Here is a 23,702-nt window from a genome sequence, read left to right as displayed (position 1 = left end):
GCCCCATTCAACTGTTGCTCAGGAGACAGGACTGCCCATAATCTGGAATTGCAATCACCATTGTAGGGGTGACTGCTCAGCAGTGCCAGGCACAAACCTGGGACAAAAATGTAGTTATTGGGTTATTGTAGCTCCTGTCATCTCACACTTCAACTGATCAATTATGCATTCTTTGAACAGGCAATGGGACTACTCACATGCACAAATAATTGCAGGATCAAGGCCTTAGATGTATCAATCTAACGTAACCCTTCTGCCCGTCAGAGTTGGCAGCAACAAGGGCAGGGTTCAGTATCTAGGAGTTCTGTTTCAACAACACAATGCAAAAATGTCTCAAGCCCCCACGCAGTGACCTGGGACAATTACATACCACCCCCCTGGGTGCCTCTAAGAGGCAATACTTCCCCTCTCGCAAGCACAGAGTCTGAGTGTAGCAAAAAAAAAAAACCCCTTTAAATAAAGGAGGGAAACAATGAATCATTATGATGGGGAAACACCACAACTAGGGTTCATAAACACAAACCATGAACCAGAAGACCCACCCCCCAGCAGATTGGACTGTGTCCTTTCCCTTTGGTTCCTGAGTCCAGCAACCCAAAAGTCACCCAAAGTCCCAAAAGTCCAGCAACCCAAAAGTCACCCAAAGTCCCAAAAGTCCAGCGCAGCCCCAGAGTTCAAAAGTTCATCTGTAGAGTTTACCTCCCAGCCTGGGTGGAAAAGGGGGGAGGTATGGGGGCACCTTACGTGTTCCACTGCTCGTGTCGACGGCCGACTGCCCTGCCTTTCCGCAGGGGTCTGCTGCAGCCTTCACCATGAGCTGCTCCGGTCCGCCAGCCATCCTGAGAGCCATTCCGACAACCATCCTGAGAGCCGCTCATCTCCAGCAGACGTCCCGCTAGCCGCTCACCAATATATCTTCAGCCCCCACCACTACTTAACAGCACTCAGTGATTTCAGCTCTTAGTAATTTTAGCTCTTTAGTGATTTCATCTCATAGTAGGTGTTATGATGCTGGTTCTGGTGGGACCCAACTGAGAGTGCCAATTCAGGACAAATTGCTTCAAGCAGGGCAGTTACAGCCCAAAGCTGGGGTTTCTATGCACACCAAGGCAAACCAAACCAGACAGACAGAGAAGACTTTGGTTTTACTCCACTGGCTAACCACAAGTCATACAAGCAATTCCCTTAGACACTCCAGTTTCCCAGTATCACCACCAGTTCCACTTGTTATGGGGACAGATGGTTATGAAAACCAATACCCCAGTAAAAGAAAAAAGGTTCTCTCGATCCCAAAGGACCAAGCCCCAGACCCAAATCAATATACAAATCAGACCTTACCCACAAATCACGCTGTTGCCAATCCTTTAGAATCTAAAATCTAAAGGTTTATTCATAAAAGGAAGAAGATATAGATGAGAGCTAGAATTGGTTAAATGGAGTCAATTACATAGAGTAATGGCAAAGTTCTTGGTTCAGGCTTGCAGCAGTGACAGAATAAACTGCAGGTTCAAATCAAGTATCTGGAGTACATCCACAGCTGGGATGGGTCTTTCAGTCCTTGGTTCAAAGCTTCAATGTAGCAAAGTCCCTCCAGAGGTATGAAGCAGGATTGAAGACCAAATGGAGGAGCTGCAGCAGCTTTTTATATTCTCTTGCCATGTGGTTTTTCTTTCTTTGTTCCAAAGACAAGCATTCCATCACATGGCCTGGAAAAACCTCAGAGTTCTGTCCATAGGCAGGTCCCTGCATACATTACCGAGTCAAAAGGCATGTCTGCCTTCTCTCAATAGGTGAATGGTATAGCTGATGGTCCTTAATGAGCCATGAAGCAGGCTAGGCAGAGCTGACACCAACTTGTCTGGGGTGTCACCCAGAAGCATAGCATAAGTTTGAAATACAGACAGTATACAGTCAATATTCTTAACTTTAACTACAAAAATGATACACACATATAGTCAGCATAATTATAATCAGCAAACCATAACCTTGTCTTAGATACCTCATTTGACCCCTTTATATAAGATTTGGTGCTACTACAGGACCTTGCTTGCAACCATGTTCTATATGGTCCCAGTTCAAGTCAATAACATGACAGTAGGGGAGCCTCAGTACTGGTGCAACATTGGCCCAAAGTGAATTCAGCTCAGCAACCTATAACCAGATTCCTAATAGAATCAAAATTAGCTCTGATATTACACAGTGGGGAGAGACAGGGGTGAAATTGATGTTTAAAGCCCTCAGAAGGAGCCCACACCACCAGATGCACCCATCCATCCACCTACCTACCTATGTCCCTTGCCTAGCGAGTGCTACTTAGTTGAGGGCAAGTCCCTCCATCATAAAATGCCAGGTACAGTTCTACTTTCCTTGGTTCACATAACCAAAATAACAACACTTTATTACTCCTGCCCCAATAACAAAGAGACTGGGGATCCCACAGCAGCCAAAGAGACCATTTTGGCAAGCAGTCCCATCATGCTAGGCGGGGTGGGTGTGCTCATACAAATGAGATCAGCCCTTGAAGTCCTTTTCCACAACTCACCACCAGATGTCAAGGTAGAGCTCAACCTGACTCTGCTTACACTAATAAAGGAAATCTGACTATAGATTATAAAAAGGATATGTGAGCAACACTATTCAAAGTCACGTATAAGATGAACTATAATAAAAAAACAAAAGGTACACAAATCTAAACCTTTCCCTTTCAACAGTGCATATTCACATTGTTTAATGTTCAAATTCTATGAAAGAGGTTATTTTTCGCCTCCCTTGAAAACGTACATCAGCTATCAATGTCAATTATCCCTTACCTCACTGGACATCTCAGTTACGCATACCATGAGCACATGTTTTCCCAGAATTTTGATCACTTCCTCTTGGCTGCTGAAGTGAAATAAGAACCAGACAAGATCGTCCTCTTTACCTGTGGTGATCTGAATGTTTTTGTATTTTGTTCTACTATAGAAACTATTTTTATTATATTTTTATCTTAGTAGTATTTTATTATCGGAAACAAAACTTTGATTTTAAGAGCCTTGTGATTATTTAACAAGCAATGTGAGACAAAGGTGGTGCTGTAACTGTAAATTTATTGCTATATATTATCTTTATAGCAGTCATCTTTAGCAATTGCTGTAGTTCTTGTTGCAAAACAGTTTCAATCATATAACATTCTGTTTTCTAATGCTGATAACTTTCAGAATTATCCACCTACTTGGCTCCATGTGTAGTCTCTGTTCAGCTGCAATTTTCTTTTGGATATTTTGAGCAAAATCCTTTAATCTCTTTTTAAGTTATGGATGAAAGAGGGACAAAACTTATACTTTTACTTAATAAGGAATATATGCTTTACTATCTTTTGGAGTGGAGGATATCAGCTGTATGCAATTAAAAATCACCTTTGAATACAGCTGGTCAGAAAACTTTCATGAGAACAAAATTTTAATAGAAAAATGGAAAAGAAACCAGAATTTAATGAAAATTGCTTTCCATTATTTTATTAGTTTTATAGGTGGTTGAAAAATTGCTGTCAAAGTGTTGATGAAGAAGGGGACAAATATTCATTAAAAAGTTCAAGAAATTGTTTTCTGTTTTCCAGTTAGCTGCAGCTTGTTGCTTTTTTTAAAGCAGAATTACAAATCCTAGCCATATAAATATCAGAGACAATGCAATAATCGTTAGAACAGTGAACTTTGGTTTAGAGAAACATTATACAGTAATATAATAATTTTATCTCCCTATTTAATGGGGTGCTCCATGTTACAGCTGCAGTTTGGATCACATTGTTAATGGGCATCTATTAAGATTTTAACAGGGCCTAGAGAAATGCCATCTTCTTTGAGACTTCATTGCACATTAGCCTTTTCAAACCTGGCTGACAAAGGGGTGGCTACTGTCAGGCTACTGCTGGGACCATTTACTCGAGGGACATTGCAAATGTACTATTGAAACATACACAACGGTGTTGTCCAGACAAATGCTTTAAGGTCAGGAGAAAATTATACATGCAAATAAAATTGCAGATCACGTGGTTTTAGGGTCTCTCTGAAAATATGACTGAATTCTACAATATTGTGAGCATTCTCTCTTTTTACATGTTTATCTTTTTCCACTGTGGAAAAAGAGTGAGCACAATGTTAACAAGTGAATATCTTTTTCCATTGTAAAGATAAAGTCAGCATGATAATAATCCACCCTTTTAAATCAAAACCTCTATCTATACTAAAGAAATGTATTGTTGCAAAGGTATGACTGAACTATCGTAACTTGTTCAGAATCTTTGCATTAACCATCCTGGCCAGTGCAAACCTATTAATCATGCCCAGAACCAGCACTCCCTCATATTCACCATTGCAATATCAATGCATTGTGGGTATCCTGCACAATTCTCTATAACTGAGGTAGCAATCAATATTTGTTTTTTTTTTTAAACTGAAATGTAGGAATGACTACATATTTTGTAAAATTAAATGTCATTTAGTATTGCATTTTTTTAAACAAGGAAAGCCTGAAGATTTCTGTATTGTACCTTATAAAACAGACAATTTTTATGTATAAAATGACAGCTACTCAAAGCATGAAAATAATCAGAAACACAGGAGATATTGCACGGCATGGCCAAAGGAGTGTGTGCAGGAGTACTGTGGGACTGTGCTGGAAGGGCCATTTACAGTAGCACAGCTGCAATGCCAGTGCTTTCTGTTTGCAATAGCACTGCAATGGTGCAGTTACCCAAGGCAAGATACCATAGCGGTCAGCCTTGCTCTAAAAGCAAATACAAATGCAGTGCTTGTGCACGGTTACAAGTGCTTTTATGTGTGGACACAAGGACCCTTATGTCTGGAACCCCATTGACCTCAGGGGGCTCTGAAAGGGTGCAGAGATCCACCCACACAAATCCAGTTACAGAACTGAAGGCAACATGGACGACCAGAATGATAGGTAATTACAACAGAGCAAGTCTCTAATGTTCAGAGGCTGTAGGAAGACAGAAAGCACCATCCCATTTATCTCAGTAAACTGGGAGCATCAAAGCCTAACTGGGATTATCTAAATGCCACCATTATTACACAAAACATGCAATTGCTGTTCCTAAAAAACAAATGCAGGAAATATTTATATAGAGATTTCAATGTAACAATAAACGTAAACATAGCCATTTCCATTAATTCCCTTTTCGCCAGCTCCAATTTCAGTGCCTTTCCCTTTTTCTCACCTTTGGCTTGTAGCAATATGTTTCTTCATCACTTCCCCTTTTATCTACCAGGTAAATCACTGGTCCCAGGATTTATGACAACACCTCCCGCTCCATGCACTGTCTTCCTCTCTCCCTTATACCAATTTCCATTCTTATCTGCTCCTCAGTTATATTTACATTAACTCAATATGGAACCTTTGGATCCTAATAGTTCTGAGAAATAGTTTAACTCACAAGATCATCTTTTTATAGAGAGAGTTCTACCACACTCTGGTAGCTAGTCCAGTAGTACACACTTGTAGGCATTCGTACGTTCCTCTCCGTATTTTCTTCTCTGTACTCTGGCACACCAACAGGTGTCTGATATTTTTCAAAACTTTGAAGAAAAGAAAATGTCAACAAAATAGGTCACACGCAAATGTGGCCATTTCTTTTAGCCAGCTCTACTTGTATCTAAGAGAAAGAATGGTCCAGTGCTTTGGGTGCTAGTGTGGTACTCAGAATTGGAGGGTCCCAGACTCTACTTTGCCACGTGACCTTGGGAAAGTAATTTAGTTCTTCTGTGCCTCACTTCCCCATTGGGGAATGATAGTACTGTACTACCACACAGGAGTGTGCTGAGGATACAATAAAGATTGAAAGCCCTCCCCACCCACCCCCTGATGCTATGTGAATAGGGTTACCATTGATAGGTAGGTGTGGATACCATCTCCTTACTACAGCTTTTTCAGGGAAGTTGGTTAAGATACTGCTCCAACCGGTGTAATGTCCTGAAGCCACAGAAACATAGATCCATCTGGCCTGGTAATGTCGCTTGGGTGTAGCAAGCTTCATTTGTAGGCTGGCCTTTCTTCCTACAAATGGCCAATGGATAGAGGTAATTTCCTGGCATTGCACAATCTTTTCTTTCTGTATCTGTGTCTCCGTCCATGGAGAGTTCCTTAGTATGAACAGTACTCAGCAGTCCCTCTCTTAATTCAGGGAACTTAATACAAGAATCAAAAGCAACATTGCAGAAGGTTACCAAACCCAACGTATAGTTGGAACATTTGTAGACTGGCTAGAAATTCAGACCTATTTTTTCCTTCCATTTGATTTTCTAGAGGATACATAGCTTTCTTCTAAAAAACCTTGGTTTTGATACCTCATGGCCAAAAAATTCAAATTTGGGTACCTAGTGATATGCTCTTAAATCTATTAGAAACTTAAGTACAATGGCCAAACTTTGAAAGATGTTGAAATCAATGAAAGCTGCAAGGATTCAATTCTGCTTTTTATTAATAGAATATTAGAGTTGGAAGAGACCTCAGGAGGTCATCTAGTCCAATCCCCTACTCAGAGCCAGGCCTTAAAAACCTCTAAGGATGGAGATTCCACCACCTCCCGAGGTAACCCATTCCAGTGCTTCACCACTCTCCTAGTGAAATAGTTTTTCCTAATATCCAACCTAGACCTCCCCCACTGCAGCTTGAGACCATTGCTTCTTGTTCTATCATCTGCCACCACTGAGAGCAGCCAAGCTCCATCCTCTTTGGAACCCCCCTTCAGGTAGTCACTCTTCTCTTCTGTAGACTAAATAACCCCAGTTCCCTCAGCCTTTCCTCGTAAGTCATGTGCCCCAGCCTCCTAATAATTTTTGTTGCCCTCTGCTGGACTCTCTCCAATTTGTCCACATCCCTTCTGTAGTGGGGGGACCAAAACTGGACACAATACTCCAGGTGTGGCCTCACCAGTGCTGAGTAGAGGAGAATAATCACTTCCCTCGATCTGCTGGCAATGCTCCTACTAATACAGCCCAATATGCTGTTGGCCTTCTTGGCAACAAGGGTACGCTGCTGACTCATATCCAGCTTCTCATCCACTGTAATCCCCAGGTCCTTTTCTGCAGAACTGCCGCTTAGCCAGTCGGTCCCCAGCCTATATTGGTGCATGGGATTCTTCTGTCCTAAGTGCAGTACTCTGCACTTTTCCTTGCTGAACCTCATCAGATTTCTTTTGGCCCAATCCTCCAATTTGTCTAGGTCACTCTGGACCCTATCCCTACCCTCCAGCGTATCTACCTCTCCCTCCATCTTAGTGTCATATGCGAACTTGCTGAGGGTGCAATTAATCCCATCATCCAGATCACTAATGAAGATGTTCAACAAAACTGGCCCCAGGACTGACCCCTGGGGCACTCTGCTTGATACCCGCTGCCAACTAGGCATGGAGCTATTGATCACTACCCGTTGAGCCCGACAATCTAGCCAGCTTTCTATCCACCTTATAGTCCATTCATCCAATCCATACTTTTTAAACTTGCTGGCAAGAATACTGTGGGAGACCATATCAAAAGCTTTGCTAAAGTCAAGATATATCACATAAACTGTAACTGTATATATCACAAGATATATCACATAACAAGATATACCACACAACAAGATATATCACATAAACTGTAACTGTAACTGTGTAAATCCCCATATCCACAATGCCAGTTACCTCATTATGGCTTCACTCCATCTCCCCCAGATCCTATAAAAAACAAAGTATTTAAACATGGCAAAAGTAATTTTCCCCATGACTGTTAGAATAAAAGAGCTGTTACTGCTGTCTTTGTTAGTATTTGCATTGAACTACTATTAAGAGCAAGAGAATGCCCAGTGAAGTTTCTATTGGTCTGAGTTTTGGAATACTGCATTACTCATTAGTGGGGAAGCCAGAAGAAAGTTATGCTGATTATCCCAATAAGTCTCAGTAAAAAATGTATTCCATAATATTGGGGTAAATCCTGGCCACTTTGAAGTCAATGGCAAATATCTTTGAAGTTAGTGGCCTTCAGTGAGGACCAGAATTCCCGTCATGTGCTCTGTATAAGCGATTCATATTATAAAATCTATTTAAATATATTGTAGTGAGTTACAAGAATACATTGGGACTGCTTTTGTAGCTAACCACCTGTAAAGCTCAATGTCTTAGGTCCCCACCCTGCAAACGCTTATGTATGTGCTTTACTTTAAGCACACGAGTAGTTAAAGTTATGTTACAGTTCAGCACATGCATACATGTCTGCAGCATCAGGCCCAGTTACCAGGAGCCAGGCTGTAGGGGACTCAGACACAGGCAAACCTCTAAAATAGCCGCGGGTAGCTTGTTTTTCACAGATAAGACATGTATATCACTGTCTTAAGATCTGTTAGCCTGGGACCTTCCGGGGCTAGGATCAAATGGCAGGTGTTCTGCTAGGAGGCTAGAAATCTCTCCTTTCAAGCATTATGGGGGGCCAGGAGACATCACCAAGGGGGGAGGGGCATAACTGAGTCCCTTCTGTCCGGGGCCTTGGGTCAGTGTATATATATAGATATTGGGGTGTGGGTGGGGGAGTTCCACATTTCCCTGGCTGGTTGATTTCTCAGAGTCAGCACTGGCAGATGAGGGACGGCTGGGAGAAGCTGGGAGCGCTGGGAGAAGCGGGAGGAGGCCTAGTGGGCAGAGTGCAGGTGAGGTGGTCCCAGGAGGAGGAATCAGTGGCAGGATCCTGGGGCAGGTGGCAGAAGGCTGCCATAACTGCAGCGGCCGGGGTGGGGCTGTGCCATGCGGCGCGCACAGATCGGGCTGCCTAGCGGCTCCCCTTTTCCCCACTTGTCCCCAACCCCAGCTTTTGGGCGGGGTCTTTCCTGCCCAGCCAGATCCGGAGAGCCGGGGCTGCCTATTTCCTGGGCCCAGCCGCACCTCGCTCGCGGCCGCGCCCGGAGCGGGCTGGCCCCTGGGAGCCGGCGGCAGGTGCGCGGTGGCAGCCAGCGCCCCGGTGCCCGGGGCGGCCGCCGAGGGGCGTTGCCGGGGCGAGCGCAGGGCTGGCCCTCGGGCAGAAGCAGGCGGCCGGGGCAGGAAGGGGCGCGCGGGGCGAGCAGCAAAGGGGCAGAGGGAGCGGGCGCCTCTGCGTCGCCCCGGGGCGGGGCGCATCCAGCCGGCTCCTCCAGAGCCCGGGGAGCGAGGCAGCAGCGGCCGCGGGTGCCCGGCCCGGCAGAGGGGGGCTCATGCTCTGAGTGGCAGGGCGGGACCCTGACCAGCCGCCCCCATGGGCTGCCGCTGCCCCCGGCTCCCTGCCGGGCCCCTCGTCCTCCTCCTCGCCTGGCTCCTGGGGCCCGCGGCGGTCTCTGCCGTCTCCGAAGCGGCGATGGGCACCGCCAGCCCCGACCCCGGCAGCTCCGGGACTCCGCAGCCGCCGAGCGGGACCCCCTTCGAGGAGACCCGGGTCCACATCTTCACCCTGGACTATCCGCACGTGCAGATCCCCTTCGAGATCACCCTCTGGATCCTGCTGGCTTCCCTGGCCAAGATCGGTGAGTGACCCCGGCCCGGCCCGCGAGCCTTGGGGCTGGCACCGATGGGGCGGCTGAGGCTGGGCGGCTGCCCCTGAGTCCTGTGTGAGCCGGTCGGCGGGCGGGTGGGGGCAGCGCCCAGTGCACTTCACCGGCGGGGGAAAGCTGCCTGCAGGAAGCTTTACCAGTGTGGCAAAGGGCGAGCCTTGCAATGCACGCTTTGCCTGTTTATTTCACTGTTAAAAACAGGCAAATATGTGGGTAGATAATGTGGCTCTCCCTGTCTGTTTATACACTGAGGGCTAGTGAGAATGCAAACACATAAGGCTACTGCTCACTCAGAGTCCCAGGACTGTTCAGAAACCCGTGAAAAGCAGAGAAAATCCCCACGATATGGCTTCATTTATATATGTATTCCCTGATTGTTCATTTGGCAAACACCCACCTAGATTCTAGATTTTAACTTAACCGTGGCTTTCACTATGACCCTGCTTGGTTTTTTAAGAGGAACAGTGAACAGCATTGATTTACTAAAACAAGTGCAAGTCACTGTGAATTACCTTTCAGTGTGACAAGTTCAGTGAAAACTGCTCAGATGAAAGATAAGGTGGGTGAGATAATCTATTTTATTGAACCAGCTTCTATTGGTGAGAGAGACAAGTTTTGTAGCTCTTCTTCGGGTCTGGGAAAGGGCTCAGTGTCACAGGTAAATACAAGGTGAAACAACAGATTGTTTAGCATATTTAAGGAACTTTTCCAAGTGAAGTGTCCCTTTTACACCCCTTCATGGGGAGAATGGAAAAGAGACAGGGAAGGCAGCTTGTGGGGGGTTGTTAGTGGGTTATACATTGTTGCAATTAACTGTAAATCCAGCATCTTTGTTCAGTCCTTGATTTGTAGTGTCTCCAAAGTTATGAATTAAGCTCCCAGGCTCGTCTTTTGAAGGTGTTGTGAAGATTTCCTTTGAAAATGAGGACTGATAGGTCAGGTACAGAGTGGTAGCTGACTTTTAGAGTTACTGACAAGTGACCATTAGATTTTCTTCTATTGCTTAGTGATGTAATTTGAAGCCTTTGGCATGATTTGGCTGACAGTTTTTTTGCTTCTTCGAGAGAACCAGTATGAAGGAGAACATTAGATTAAATTACCCTTAGAAAATGTCCCTCATAATAGGGCTCAACAAAACGTAAAGCTTAAAACATTTGGTTGCAAAATATTAAAAATGTAGCACTAAAAAAACGAATAGTTTCATTCATCCTTCTGTGTATACATGAAACACATTCCCTAGAGTCTCTAATACATATTTACAAGAAGTCTATGAACACTGGTTTCAGAGTAACAGCCGTGTTAGTCTGTATTCGCAAAAGGAAAAGGAGTACTTGTGGCACCTTAGAGACTAACCGATTTATTTGAGCATAAGCTTTCGTGAGCTACAGCTCACTTCATCGGATGCTCACGAAAGCTTATGCTCAAATAAATCGGTTCGTCTCTAAGGTGCCACCAGTACTCCTTTTCCTTCTATGAACACTGTATTCCTTTCCACAAAATATTACACTAGGTAATCGTAGGCAATTATATAATTTATCTTTAACAAAGAATTTTAGCGAAAGAAAATGGATGGCAAGGGACTGATGGAAAGCACACAAAAATGTTAATCAGTGTGGATTAAGCCTCCCCTTAGAATTTTTTTTTTACCACTCAGCTGTGTCCAGGGAATAGTCACTGAAAGATGAGGAGCACTGAGTGGTTGGAAAGGTCATTCATTCTCTGATGTGGGAAAAGTTTGTATTGCATAGTTTCACGGTGTTGTCTTCTGTTTATTCGGGAAATATATTTTTGTTTTTAAATTAACTGTTTTATTTCTTGTTACAATAAAATATGAATTTAAACTAGTAACAGAGCGATCTGGAAAACAAAGGATTTTAGGAACTGTGTAAAAATCAGTAAGACCATGTATAAATGATGACATTCTTTTAACTAGGTCTCTTTCTAAGCAGTCCTTGAGAATCTTAGCTTCGAAGAACCTGCTTTGAGGAATAAATGGGAAAACATAACATTACCATGTTTGTTTGACTTCAAATGCCTTTTTTTGTATCACACATTTCACTGAAAACTATGAATACATTCATGTGGATAACTACTTATTGAGCCAAATTAGCTATCATTTACTAGACAAACTTTAGTCTTCTACTTGTGAAATCTAGATATACAGAGCCACATTGTGCTTAGTAGCCATATAGCTCTGCTCCTGCAAACACTCTTAAGGCATGTGCTTAACTTTAAGAATAGTCTCCTTGACTTCAACAGAGCTACTAGAATTTACACCCTTCCAATGGGACTACTTATGTGGTTAACCTCAAGCATGTACATAAAGCTTTGCAGGGTCAGGGCCTATATATTTAATTTTGATATATAGAGCACCAATGTATTACAACTAATCATCTGATAGAAACACATGCCATTCGTTTTGTATCTATCTCTCCCCATTTAAAAGAGTACTGTAAAGTTGATTTAGGCCAAAATTTAGGTTTTGTAATAAAAAGCCTTGCAGAAGCTAAGACCAATGGAAATATTTTTATGATTATTTTTATAATTCCAATTATGTCATTTAAAAACATAAATATTCTGGTGGACTGTTTGCTATCCAAATATTGCAGTACTTTGCTAATGCTTAAGAGTCCAGAAGGTGAAAAAGACTAGTCTAATTTTATTTTCTAAGATGAATGCAATGCAAAAAGTAAACAAACAGCATAAACTATGAGAAGTAAATTAGATTTTAAACTCTTTCAGATACAATAATCGAAAGCTTTATCAGTAATACAGAACATTGCTTTATTAAAAAATGCACTAAACAGTAAGACCCTCTCAAAAGTTACTCAAGCTCATAGGATATGATCAGATTTTATAACCTCTCATTGCACATGAACAGAACTTCATGCACCTGAAGGCCAAGTATATTTAAATGTGGCGTTATTACTAGAGCTGGTCGGAATATTTTTGACTAAATGTAGTGTTGTCAAAATATGCAGTTTTGTTGAAGCCAAAATGTTACGCAGAGAACTTGTCGATCTCATCAGTGTTTTCATCTGGAAGGTTTCAGAGGGCGGGGGTGGCTTGTGGTTACTGCAAGTCAGAGAGAGTAAGAGAACCCAGAATCTGAAACCTGAGCTTTCTGAGTGAAAAATGGGCATTTTGACACAATGCAGTTTCACAAAAGGTTTTGTTTTGTTTCAACACAGAATGAAAACAATGGCTTTTTTCAAAATGATTTTTAAACTATTTACATTACCAAAATGTTTGTTTTTATGAGCAATTCCATGCATTTAAAAAAATCAGATTTTTTAAAATAAAAAAAGTTATTGAAATGATTTTCAAAAGTTTTAATTTTAGAGAGTCTATTTCAATAAGGCATTTGATACTTTTTCTGATAAGCATTTTGAAAAATTCCTGAAGAAAATTCATGACAAATTAAAAAACAAAACAAAACAGAAAAAATGGGTACACTTTGAACTCTTGGCAATGAAAACAACTTCAATGTTTCAGTTTTTTCTGAAATTAGCTTTTTCATGTCCTACCAGCTTTACTTTGTATTAATAATAACTACGGGGTTTGGCCTAAGGGGTAAAATTTCCAAAAGGGGGCCAGAGAAAGTGTGAGAATGACTCTGTAGCCTAGTGGTCAGTGCGCTCACCTGGGAGAGCAGGTTCCAGTACCTGCTCCAATGAATATTTAAACATTTTATCCAAAGTGGGCCTATGCAGTCATTCTTACTCTCTCTGGCCCAAGGATGCTTAATTATTTATACCCAGTGAAACAGCTTCTGGAGGAGAAACTGATAGAGTACCATCCCAAATAGCTCTATAGGCCACTGATTAAGGCATTTCTGGGGGAGATCTGGCTTCAGATTTCTGCTTCAAATTAGACAGGGTGGGGATTTGAACTCCCACATCCTGCTTGAGTGTTCTAACCACTAATAGAGCCTCCTTCTGGATGTCTTTTGTGTGGTGTAGGTGTGCTCTGAGAATGTCTACCAGATTGGACCCCCCTAGAAGGATAGACGGGGAATGCTTAGTTTGAGAATCTGCCAGAATTTAGCTGCTGAGCAGATTTGCAGTGTCAGGACTTGGGTGGCTTTGCACATTTGCACCAGTAGAAATTCAGGCACCTCCAAGGCTAAGTAGCTGAGCAGGGGTTTTGAAGATCTAAATTTTGTACTTGGGCATCTGAAGTGGCAGTTAGGCACCTCAGTCCCTCTTTGGATCTAGCCTGTCACTTTTGGAAATGGCCTTTAGGCTCCTAAATCACGTGGGCACTTTTGTAAATGTTACCCCAAATCTCATATAACCAGCTTTCAATATTTTAAGTGGCAGTAATAGCAGTATGACTAAGACTTGGAATTTTCATTAATTAAAGTCTTTGTTTTCAGAGCTGACATACTGAGGTGCAGTTTCCATTGTCTTCTGCTAGTTTCAGTAAACCTTGCCCAATGTCTTTGCATACCCATGCTATGTATTTCCACTTACTGTGCCATCCTGTGAAAATACAGGTGCACAATAAAAGGTAATCCATGAAAGCTAGGAGTTGCCAGCTCTCCACCCTGATGCAATAAAAGGCATAGTTATGGTTTTATATTACCTGTGCAGAATCCAGGTGTCAGAAAGAAAATTTTTGATTCAGTTGACCACAACAAGCACGCAGGGCTAAACTAGCAGGAAAAATTGGAATCCTTCTGGGAGGAGCAAGCCCCAGAAACCTGTGAAACTTGACTCCAGGGGTCTGGTGGGATTTCACTCTCTTTACTGGAAAGTTTGGTCTTCTGTCATGGCAGAAACCAGTGCGAAGCATGACAATTCAACATGGAACTGATTGGAAGGTGCAAAACACCACCTACGGTCCCCAATGGCTCGTACTCATGTCCCTTAAAGCCCTCACCAGTTGTGACCAGGCAGCAAACTGGAGGTGTCCTAGTGCAGGTGGTACTGAGTGAGTTTGGCAGCTCTTCCACATTCACTCAGATTCTTATTCTTGAAATAAAAAAAAAATCTGAATTTACGTGCGCTAGATATATTTTGGAGGGCAAACTTGTTATATCGGTGCCCTGTAACAGAAAAAATAACTATGCTTGTGCCCTTTTAGTTTAAAAATATCTTTATGGTGTATAATAAAAAAGGCCTATAAGGTTTTTGTTTGCAGTTTTTTTCTGTTTGCTTTTTACACGAGAAATTCAGACATGGGGCTTGTCTAGACGCACAGTTAATGTTGTTTGAAATGGGAGTAGATCAGAGCACACTAGGGAACTTTTAGTGCACGGTACCAAGATCCACACAGACGGGTAGTTTGTAGCATGCTAGCATGACTTAGATTTACACCCCATCTTGCCACACACTCGCTGTTCATCTACCCATGCCCTTTGTCTACCCTAGAAGACTCTATGGTGAGCAGAAAACTAGTGAAATATGGTGTTATAAGATCAAAAGCTGGGCAACTGATGCCTGGTGTGCACAAAGGTTTTGTATCAAATTAACTATATTGTTCGTGGGTGTGAGTTTTACTGAAATAGTTAAATCAGTACCATCTGGAGTAGAGATGCAGTTATGTCTCTATACAGGCATCTAAGGCCTGGTGTACACTAGGAAATTAGGTCGGTATAACTGTGTTGCTCAGGGGTATGAAAATTCCATACCCCCAGTGATGCAGTTAAACCAACCTAACATGTGGTGTAGACAGTGCTAGGTTGATGGGAGAATTCTCCTATTGACCTAGCTGCCACCTCTTGGGGAGGTGGATTCCCTATGCTGATGGGAGAACCCACCCTGTTAGCATAGGTAGCATCTTCACTGAAGTCGTTAGACAAGTGTAGACAAGCCCTTATACTGGTTTAGCTTATTCCCCTTCCTGTATGGGAATAGCTATAGAAATATAGGGCCCTTTATCCCAGTGTAACTATACCCACAGTAGGGGGATTGTACTGGTTTAACTATACTAATATAGTGAAATTGGTACAATTTGTGTGTATAGATAGCTCTGAGAGGGGAAGGGATTGAGAGTCAGGCTGTTTAAAAAATGGTGTGTATGTTAACAGCCATTAAACTTCAGGGACTGAAGAACACTTTCTGGATGTATTTGTTAAAGGTTCAACTTCTCCATCTCTTGCGTTAAAAATGAGAGGGGCTACTAAAGATCCCTGAGTTCCCAACAGATCCTTCAGTGAAGCCAAGTCTGATCAGACTTGACATTCTTGATATTTTGGAGGAAAAATGAAACAGAAGAAACACACTTGCAAGGGGGAAAAAAACCTATTTTCTAAATATGAGTCATAAGCACTGACTCCGTGGGTGCTCTGGGGCTGGAGCATTCATAGAAAAAAAAATAGTGGGTGCTCAGCACCCACCAGCAGCCCCACGGATCAGCTCCTCCCCCTCCCCCAGCACCTCCCACCTGCTGTGATCAGCTGTTCAGCGGGGTGCAGGAGGTACTGGGAAGAGGGGGAGGAGCGGGGGCAGGAAGAAGTGGGGCTGGGGCAGAGCGGGGGCAGGAAGAGGCAGGGCAGGAATGGAGGCTTGGGGGAAGGGGTGGAGTGGGTGTAGGGTCTGGGGTGGAGTAGGGGTGGGAAGAGGCAGGGCGGGGGTGGGGACTTGGTGGGACAGGTGGAGTGGGGGCAGGGCCTGGGGCACAGTAGGGGTCGAGCACCCCCCTGGGAACTGAGGAAGTCGGCGTCTATGGAATGAATTCACAAAATGTAACCTGAGGTGTCAGAGGCTCATTAAACCCTGATCTAGAGCCCATTGAAGAGAATAGGAGCCCTGCCATTGACTTCAGTGGGTTTCAGTTGGGACCTAAATCGGTTTATATTACCATATGTTCTAAGTGTGGGGAGTCAGATGATGTTTACTACCACATTCAAAGTTTACTATATTTATGAATGGTAAAACCAATTTAAAACCATTACAATGCTTTCCAGTTAGCCAAGAATTGTAGACCTTATGGGTGGGCTTTGTTTGCTCTTGATTTTCAACAAGCCCTATTTTCCATTCATAAATAATTACAGGCATTAAATATAACTAAGGGTGGTATGGAAAAGACTGGCATCTGCCGAACCTGAAATGTATCCTTGGTGTGTAGGAGGTACATTCATGTCAAATCCTAAAAGCAAAACTGAACTGTCTGGATGCCTCAGACAGGGCTGGATTAACTCTCCTGTGGGCCCGGGACTGTTAGATTTTGTGGTGCCCCTGTATACAAGTCTTTTTCCCGGGAGGAACTTTGGTGCAGGAGGGGGCTGGGGCAGGGGATTGGGGTGCAGGACGGGGTGCGGGGTCTGGGAGGGAGTTTGGATGCAGGAGGGTATTCTGACCTGGGGCAAGGGGTTGGAGTGCAGGACGGGATGCATGGTGCAGGCTCCAGTGGGGAGGTGCTTACCACAGGCAGCTCCTGGACGGTGGCTGGTGGTGCAGCAGGGCTCAGGCTGCCTGCCATAGCCCCACACCACTCCCGAAAGCGGCTGGCAGCTGGCACGTCTCTGCAGCCCCTGTGGGGAGGAGGGCAGGGGGTCGCTGTGCACTGCCTGCGCCCGCAAGTGCTGTCCCCACAGCTCAGCTGCGGAACCGTCTCCCCACTGCCAGGGGCCGCAGAGATATGCCAGCAGCCAGCCATTTCCAGGAGTGGTGTGGGGCCGCGGCATGCAGACAGCCTGCCTGACAGCCCCTTTTAGCGGCCTGGAGATCACTGCCTGTGATTTATTTTTGCAGGGCCCACTTGAGTTGGGGCCCTGGTCTGCAGCCCCTAAAGCCCCTGCCTTAATCTGGCCCGGGCCTATAGGTTATGGAACCTTTATGTCACCACTGAAAGTCTCTTCCAAGAATTTTTCTATGTATTTGTACAGCAGACAGCACACTGGGCATTCAATAGAATTGTGAAATAATGAGGCACTAAGGCCCAGATTTTAAGAATTGCAAATGCAAAATGTTAAGTGGCTTCTTGCCTAATTAGAGTGCACAGTTACCACAACTGGTAAACTTGTGCACAAATGTCAAGTCAGATCTCTTACTGCTCATTTACATGTGTATTTACTGCATGGTCTGGATTTGCCTGGTGAATGGATGGGTTGGGAGATGGCTACCAAATCTACATATCTGCCGAACAGGGCCAGTATTCTATCTCCACCTCTTGCTGCACAACAAGATTATGTGTGTTTGTTTTCTGCTTCCCTGAACATTTCTTTGAAGTGAAAATAAAGTTATCATGTGATTATTATTTCTTTAGTATAAAGAAGAAAATAACATGATATGCTTGTAGATTCTGGAGAAGTAACTATTTTACTTTCTTGTGTTTTGAACTCCCCTTGAAGGCTTTCATCTCTATCACAAGTTGCCTTCGGTCGTGCCTGAGAGCTGCCTCCTTATTCTGGTTGGATTACTGCTGGGTGGAATTATTTTTGGAGCCAAGGAAAAGTCCCCACCTGCAATAAAGAGTGATATTTTTTTCTTGTATCTCCTTCCACCGATTGTACTCGATGCCGGATATTTCATGCCAACTCGCCTTTTCTTCGAGAACTTTGGTACTATATTCTGGTATGCGGTAGTGGGAACACTCTGGAATTCTATTGGCATTGGGCTTTCCCTCTTTGGAATTTGCCAGATTGAAATATTTGGCTTGACTGATATCACTTTGCTGCAGACTCTGCTCTTTGGAAGCTTAATTTCAGCTGTGGATCCTGTGGCAGTGCTGGCTGTTTTTGAAAATATTCATGTCAATGAACAGCTTTACATCCTAGTGTTTGGAGAGTCTCTGTTGAATGATGCCGTAACTGTGGTAAGTTACTATATAAACAATTACTGTTGCTGCTACTTGACCACATGGCACCATCATGCCATATGTCTTTCTATCTAGTTGCCATTATCTACCGAGAGCCAAAGCCAGTTTATCAAATTCTTTCTTTACACTAGACCTACATGTTAATGTTTAATGGAGGCGTATAAATTTTTCATAGATTTTAATGTATGAAGTTTTTAGGTATTTATCATTGAATTTTTAATAAAAATTCAGAGGTTTTCCCCTGATGCAGAAATGTCTGTGTGGGAGGGGAGGAGAGAAGAGGTGCTCAGCATGACTTTTCATGGATACACCCAGAAAGAGTGCAAATCACATGGAGACTACAAGCACAGTTTCCAATTAGTGCTAATTTGATTTGGGCGCCTGCCCAGTTAGAGCTGCACTGAGATCACCAAATTATTTCCTATAGGACACCAAGTAGCCATCAGATGTCTAATGATTAACTGAGCTGAATTTCTTGTGTTGACCTACAGATGAAAGTCTGCAGAGCCCATTACCCTTTCCCTGAGCCATCCACTTCCCCATGTGTAAATCCGCTGTCACTGTATTTCAAATATTACTGGCATTTATTCTTACCTGTCCTTATCTTTCCTGAAATCCTTACCCATGCATAAATAATCTCCTGTTATCATTCCTGTAATGTCCTGTTTGATGATCAATGTAACTCCAGTTTTCCACATGTCACAAGGACCAGACAGCTCCATGAATTGGAACCATCTCTCTCTCTTTTCTCCATTACTGGCTTCTTAATCATCTCATGCATGCATCCCATGAAGTGAGCTGTAGCTCACGAAAGCTTATGCTCAAATAAATTTGTTAGTCTCTAAGGTGCCACAAGTCCTCCTTTTCTTTTTGCGGATACAGACTAACACGGCTGCTACTCTGAAACCTATTCATCTCCTAATTCAACAAAGAGTTGTCTTCCCGATTTTTAAACTTTGAAAGGATTTTCTCCAGTCTAGGTCACTGACCTCATCTCCCCCATCCACTCTATCTGATCCTTCAGTATTGGCCATTTTTCTTTCCCTTCCCATGATCCTCCATAGTTGGGATATTGTTTTTCCACTTACGCTTCCCAATCTACCTGATGTTATGTCCTTCCGAGCCACTGACTCACATCCTGTCTTTAAAGCTTTTCTTAAAGCCTGATTTTCTTGTTAGTTTATAGCTGAAGCTCTCTATCCATGCCTATGATGTTATTAGGCTTGGCCAAACACAGTACTGCAAAAACAACGCAGGCAAATATTAATTCCAATTCCAAATGGCTGTTTGGTTCAGACATGTCTATGCCTGTCTTTATTTACTCTTAACAATCATTCATGCAAAGACATTTCTGTTTGCATGAATATTTGGGGAATGGCTGTTCTCCGTGTTTATATGGAGCCTTCTCATTGTGTAATTGTTTTTGTTGAAAACAATCACTCTTCAGCATCTAACCTAAACACAAATGAGCACACTTTGCTAAAAAGCCCACTGTTTTTGAGGCCTGAAATACGTGTGCCATGATCAAAATGACACTGACTCCCACCCACCATTCTGTACGTACACTGCAGTGGTGGTGCTGTAACCAGACTGCAGATCTTTGATACAGTCTTCATGTTTGTCTACCTGCTTCTGAAGAGAATCATTTATCACAGAGGTTTTGAGCCTGTAGGGGTCAGATATAGAGGACACAATTTATGGACCTACCGAATGAGGCCAACAGACCTCATTCAGCAGATGAACCAACCATGCTAACAACTTCACCTTGCAGCTCCTTTGAGGTCTCTTGTTGGTCTTTTTTAGACATTGTTTGGGCTTCTATTTTTATCCAGAAATGTTTCGGAGTCAGAATACCTGCGGTCAATGGGAGTTTATAATCAATTCAGTTCCGCTTCAGAGCCCGTGAGAGTTTAAAGATATCTGAATGACTGTTAGAAGGCCCAGTATCTTGGCATTGGGCCTACTTATGGCTTCTGGTCATGATTTTGCACAGCTCTAATCAGTTGATTGTATTCAAAATATAACCCAGGTGATCACATTCCATATTGTTCTAAACAGAAGTTGGCAGGAGCGGCATTGTGGCCATTTAGGGTTTGCATCTGTCACAGTTCAGCTGAGCAGATATGTTTTCAGACCTGTTGTCCCATAGCCTCAAATGTCTAATGAAATTACTTGATTTGACTGGTGATCAAACAAATCGTTCTTTTTTTTTTTTTCCCCGCACTGTGAGTCTGGAAAATATTGCCTCAGGCAGGGAACGTGTGAAGTTAGGAAATCTGAAAATGATTGGCAGCATAGATGGGACACAGGAATTCCCATCAATCTGGAGAACTTGGTTTTACCCTTGGCGTGGCCGCTGACCTGCTGAGTGACTTTGATCGAGTCAGATGGCCTTTCTGTACCTCAGTGTCTGTAAAATCAATCTGCAAAACAGGAATTTTGATATTTACACCCCTTTGTAAAGTACTTTGAGATCTATGGATAAAAATAGTATATAAATACATATTATAAGTATATAAGTAGCATATTTTTAAAGTGAATTCAAGGTAAAGACAAAAATACAAAGTCTTCCATTAGAATGCAGGACTACGGTGCCACTGAGAGGAAATGGGAAGGCTTTTGAAAAGTAATGTGCTTTCTTTTCTCCGTAGGTCCTGTACAATTTGTTCAAGACTTTCTGCCAGATGCACACAATTGAGACCATTGATGTATTTGCTGGAATTGCTAAATTCGTTGTAGTGGGGATTGGTGGAGTGTTGATTGGAATCTTTTTGGGATTTGTGGCAGCATTTACAACCCGTTTCACCCATAAAATCCGAGTGATTGAGCCACTTTTTGTCTTCCTCTACAGTTACTTGTCATACATAACAGCTGAAATGTTTCACTTCTCAGGCATTATGGCGTAAGTACACGAAAAAGGTACTTTAGTAATAATAGCACCAAATGGCAACGCAAAATGAGACATCAGTGAGGGGGCTAGATTCTGCAGCCTGTACCTCACAACGAGTAGTACTTAGTTATTTGAATAAGTACTGTTGAATGGAGACAATGCTGTTCCATTAATGTTAAATGAAAAAACTAAATTGGGAGTAAGATTAGGACCAATGGGAGTAAGAATTTCAGAATCTTGCTCTAAGGTGATCTTATAATAACTGTTGATCTTTGCTTCTTGGGGCTAGATCAGTGGTGGGCAACCGCATGCGGCCCATCAGGGTAATCTGATTATGGACCGCGAGACATTTTGCTGACGTTGACCATCCACAGGCACGGCCCCTCACAGCTCCCAGTGGCCATGGTTTGCCATTCCTGGCCAATGGGAGCTGAAGGAAGTGGCGGCTGGCACATCCCTGTGGCCTGCTGCTTCCCACAGCTCCCACTGGCCAGGAACAGCGAACCGCGGCTACTGGGAGCTGCGGAGGGCCGTGCCTGCAGACGGTCAACGTCAGCAAAATGTCTCACGACCCACAATCAGATTACCCTGATGGGCCGCATTCATCCTGCGGGCAGCAGGCTGCCCACCACTGGGCTAGATTCATAAAAAAACGTAGGCGTGTTGACATTGAGGGTACGACTACACTGCGATAAAAACCCGGGTCAGCTGATGTGGGCTTGTGGGGCTCAGGCTGTGGGGCTATAAAATTGCATTGTAGATGTTCAGGCTCTGGCTGGAGCCCAGGAGCTGAGACCTTCCCTCCTTGTGGGCTCTCAAAGCCTGGTCTTCATCTGAGCCCAAATGTCTACACTGCAGTTTTAAAGCCCTGCAACCTGAGCCCCATAAGCTGCAGCCAGCTAACTTGGGCCAGCTGGGGCTGTGATGTGGGTCTTTTATTGCAGTGTAGACATACCTTGAGCATCAAAATGCCTACTTTTAGGTGCCTAGAAAAATCATTGGAATTTTCCAAGCCAGAGTTTGCCACCTAGGCTCCCTATATAACTGGCATGGGGCTACAGTGCACATGCAGAAACATAGGCACCTAGGGAACTTTTACTGCAAAAAATTAGGTGCTCAGCTTGTTTAAATGCCTACAGGGCTTGGAGGCAGCTGAGCAGGGGCTTTGTGAATCCCAGCGGGCCTGTTTCTTGAATTTAGACACCTCTAGTGGCAGTTAGGCTCCTAAGTCATTTTGTGAGTCTAGCCCTTGGGGGGTGGGGTGTAATTACATATAAAAATAATATTTTCTGTGTTATTTCTGACAGATAAAAGTATTGTTGTACTCCCCTATAGCACTTCACTAGGAAGAGCTAAGTCACCCTCTCTGTACTGCATAAAATGACCTGTAATGACCTCAGTTTTAGAAAAGACCATCATGACATCAAATAAATTAAAACAGTTTATTGTAATTCCAAGCAATATTGTGTAAAGAACAATCTTCTTTCACTTAAGTATTGCATTGTTCTCGTGACAACCATGAGGCAGTCAGGTTTTAGAAGCGATAACATTTTATGAAACTTAAAAGTTACTACTTAGTATCTCTAATACTTGGTGAAATTGTTGTTGCTTTTAGAACCTTTTCTAGTATCTGATTGAAGACAGAATTGTTTATTTGTCACTGGTGTGGTAATTTAAGTTTTTCCAGGGCCAAGAAGCAATTAAATGGGGAAAACAAACCTAATTATTTAAGTAATATAAACATAGAAATATTCTCCCCATCCCCAAAAAGAAGAAGAGAAAGCAGCGGAAGGCAGGCTAATGGACGTAAGGAACTGAAGGGTGCATGTGTTTCTTTCTCAGATATGAACTGAAATAAAGTAATATACGAATCCAATTTGACCTAGTTCTGAAATGACCCATCTCTTCCACTGGTTGCTATTCATAGCATTTGTGTGGTTTCCAGTTTCCTTTTGTTCTTAGTCAAATGTCATTGACAGCATGTACTTAAAGGGCTTCCATATCAAAAAGGGGAGTGAAGCATTATATAAAAAAGTCATAATAGTTTGCATGAAAATGCTGAACTGGACATTGTGAGCCTAATATAAAACTAATTACAGTGCATGTCTCCTAATGTATAAATGGAATAAGCACATGGGGGCAGAACACTACTGAAAGTATACAGCTGTATCGATAAATATGCATTACTATGACAGCCTTAGTGTCAGCATGTGATTGGTCCCTGCGTGGGTATGAAAGATGGAGGAAGTGGTAGGTAGTATTATTACTATTCCAACTATGTGACCACAATATATTTATCATCAAATGTATCTTGAATGTGTTTTTACTCTGAACTTGTTTCATATTGTTAAATATTTTACTCCTAGCCATAACATGCCATATCCACAATACTGTGCTCAGTCATTTCCGGAATAGATTAATAACGATCATTCATAGCCTGACCTGTGGGCCCATTTGGGGAGCAAGCTCCCTTCCCCCTTTATTCTTCTGTGGTGTCTAC

General features: G+C 43.1%; 1 protein-coding gene across 1 annotated transcript in view; it reads left to right on the top strand.

Moving 5' to 3' along the window:
• Window positions 1–9,254: 9,254 nt before the first annotated feature.
• Window positions 9,255–23,702, top strand: part of SLC9A2 (solute carrier family 9 member A2) — a 36,615-nt gene continuing 22,167 nt past the window's right edge. The window contains exons 1-3 of the mRNA XM_074964746.1: window positions 9,255–9,519; window positions 17,846–18,309; window positions 20,964–21,214. Coding sequence (XP_074820847.1) covers window positions 9,255–9,519; window positions 17,846–18,309; window positions 20,964–21,214 — 980 coding nt within the window. The remainder of the gene's footprint in view (window positions 9,520–17,845; window positions 18,310–20,963; window positions 21,215–23,702) is intronic.

The sequence above is a fragment of the Natator depressus genome, chromosome 1, assembly GCF_965152275.1.
Source record: "Natator depressus isolate rNatDep1 chromosome 1, rNatDep2.hap1, whole genome shotgun sequence".
Classification (NCBI taxonomy): Eukaryota; Metazoa; Chordata; order Testudines; family Cheloniidae; genus Natator; species Natator depressus.
This window is presented reverse-complemented; position numbering and strand designations above follow the sequence as displayed.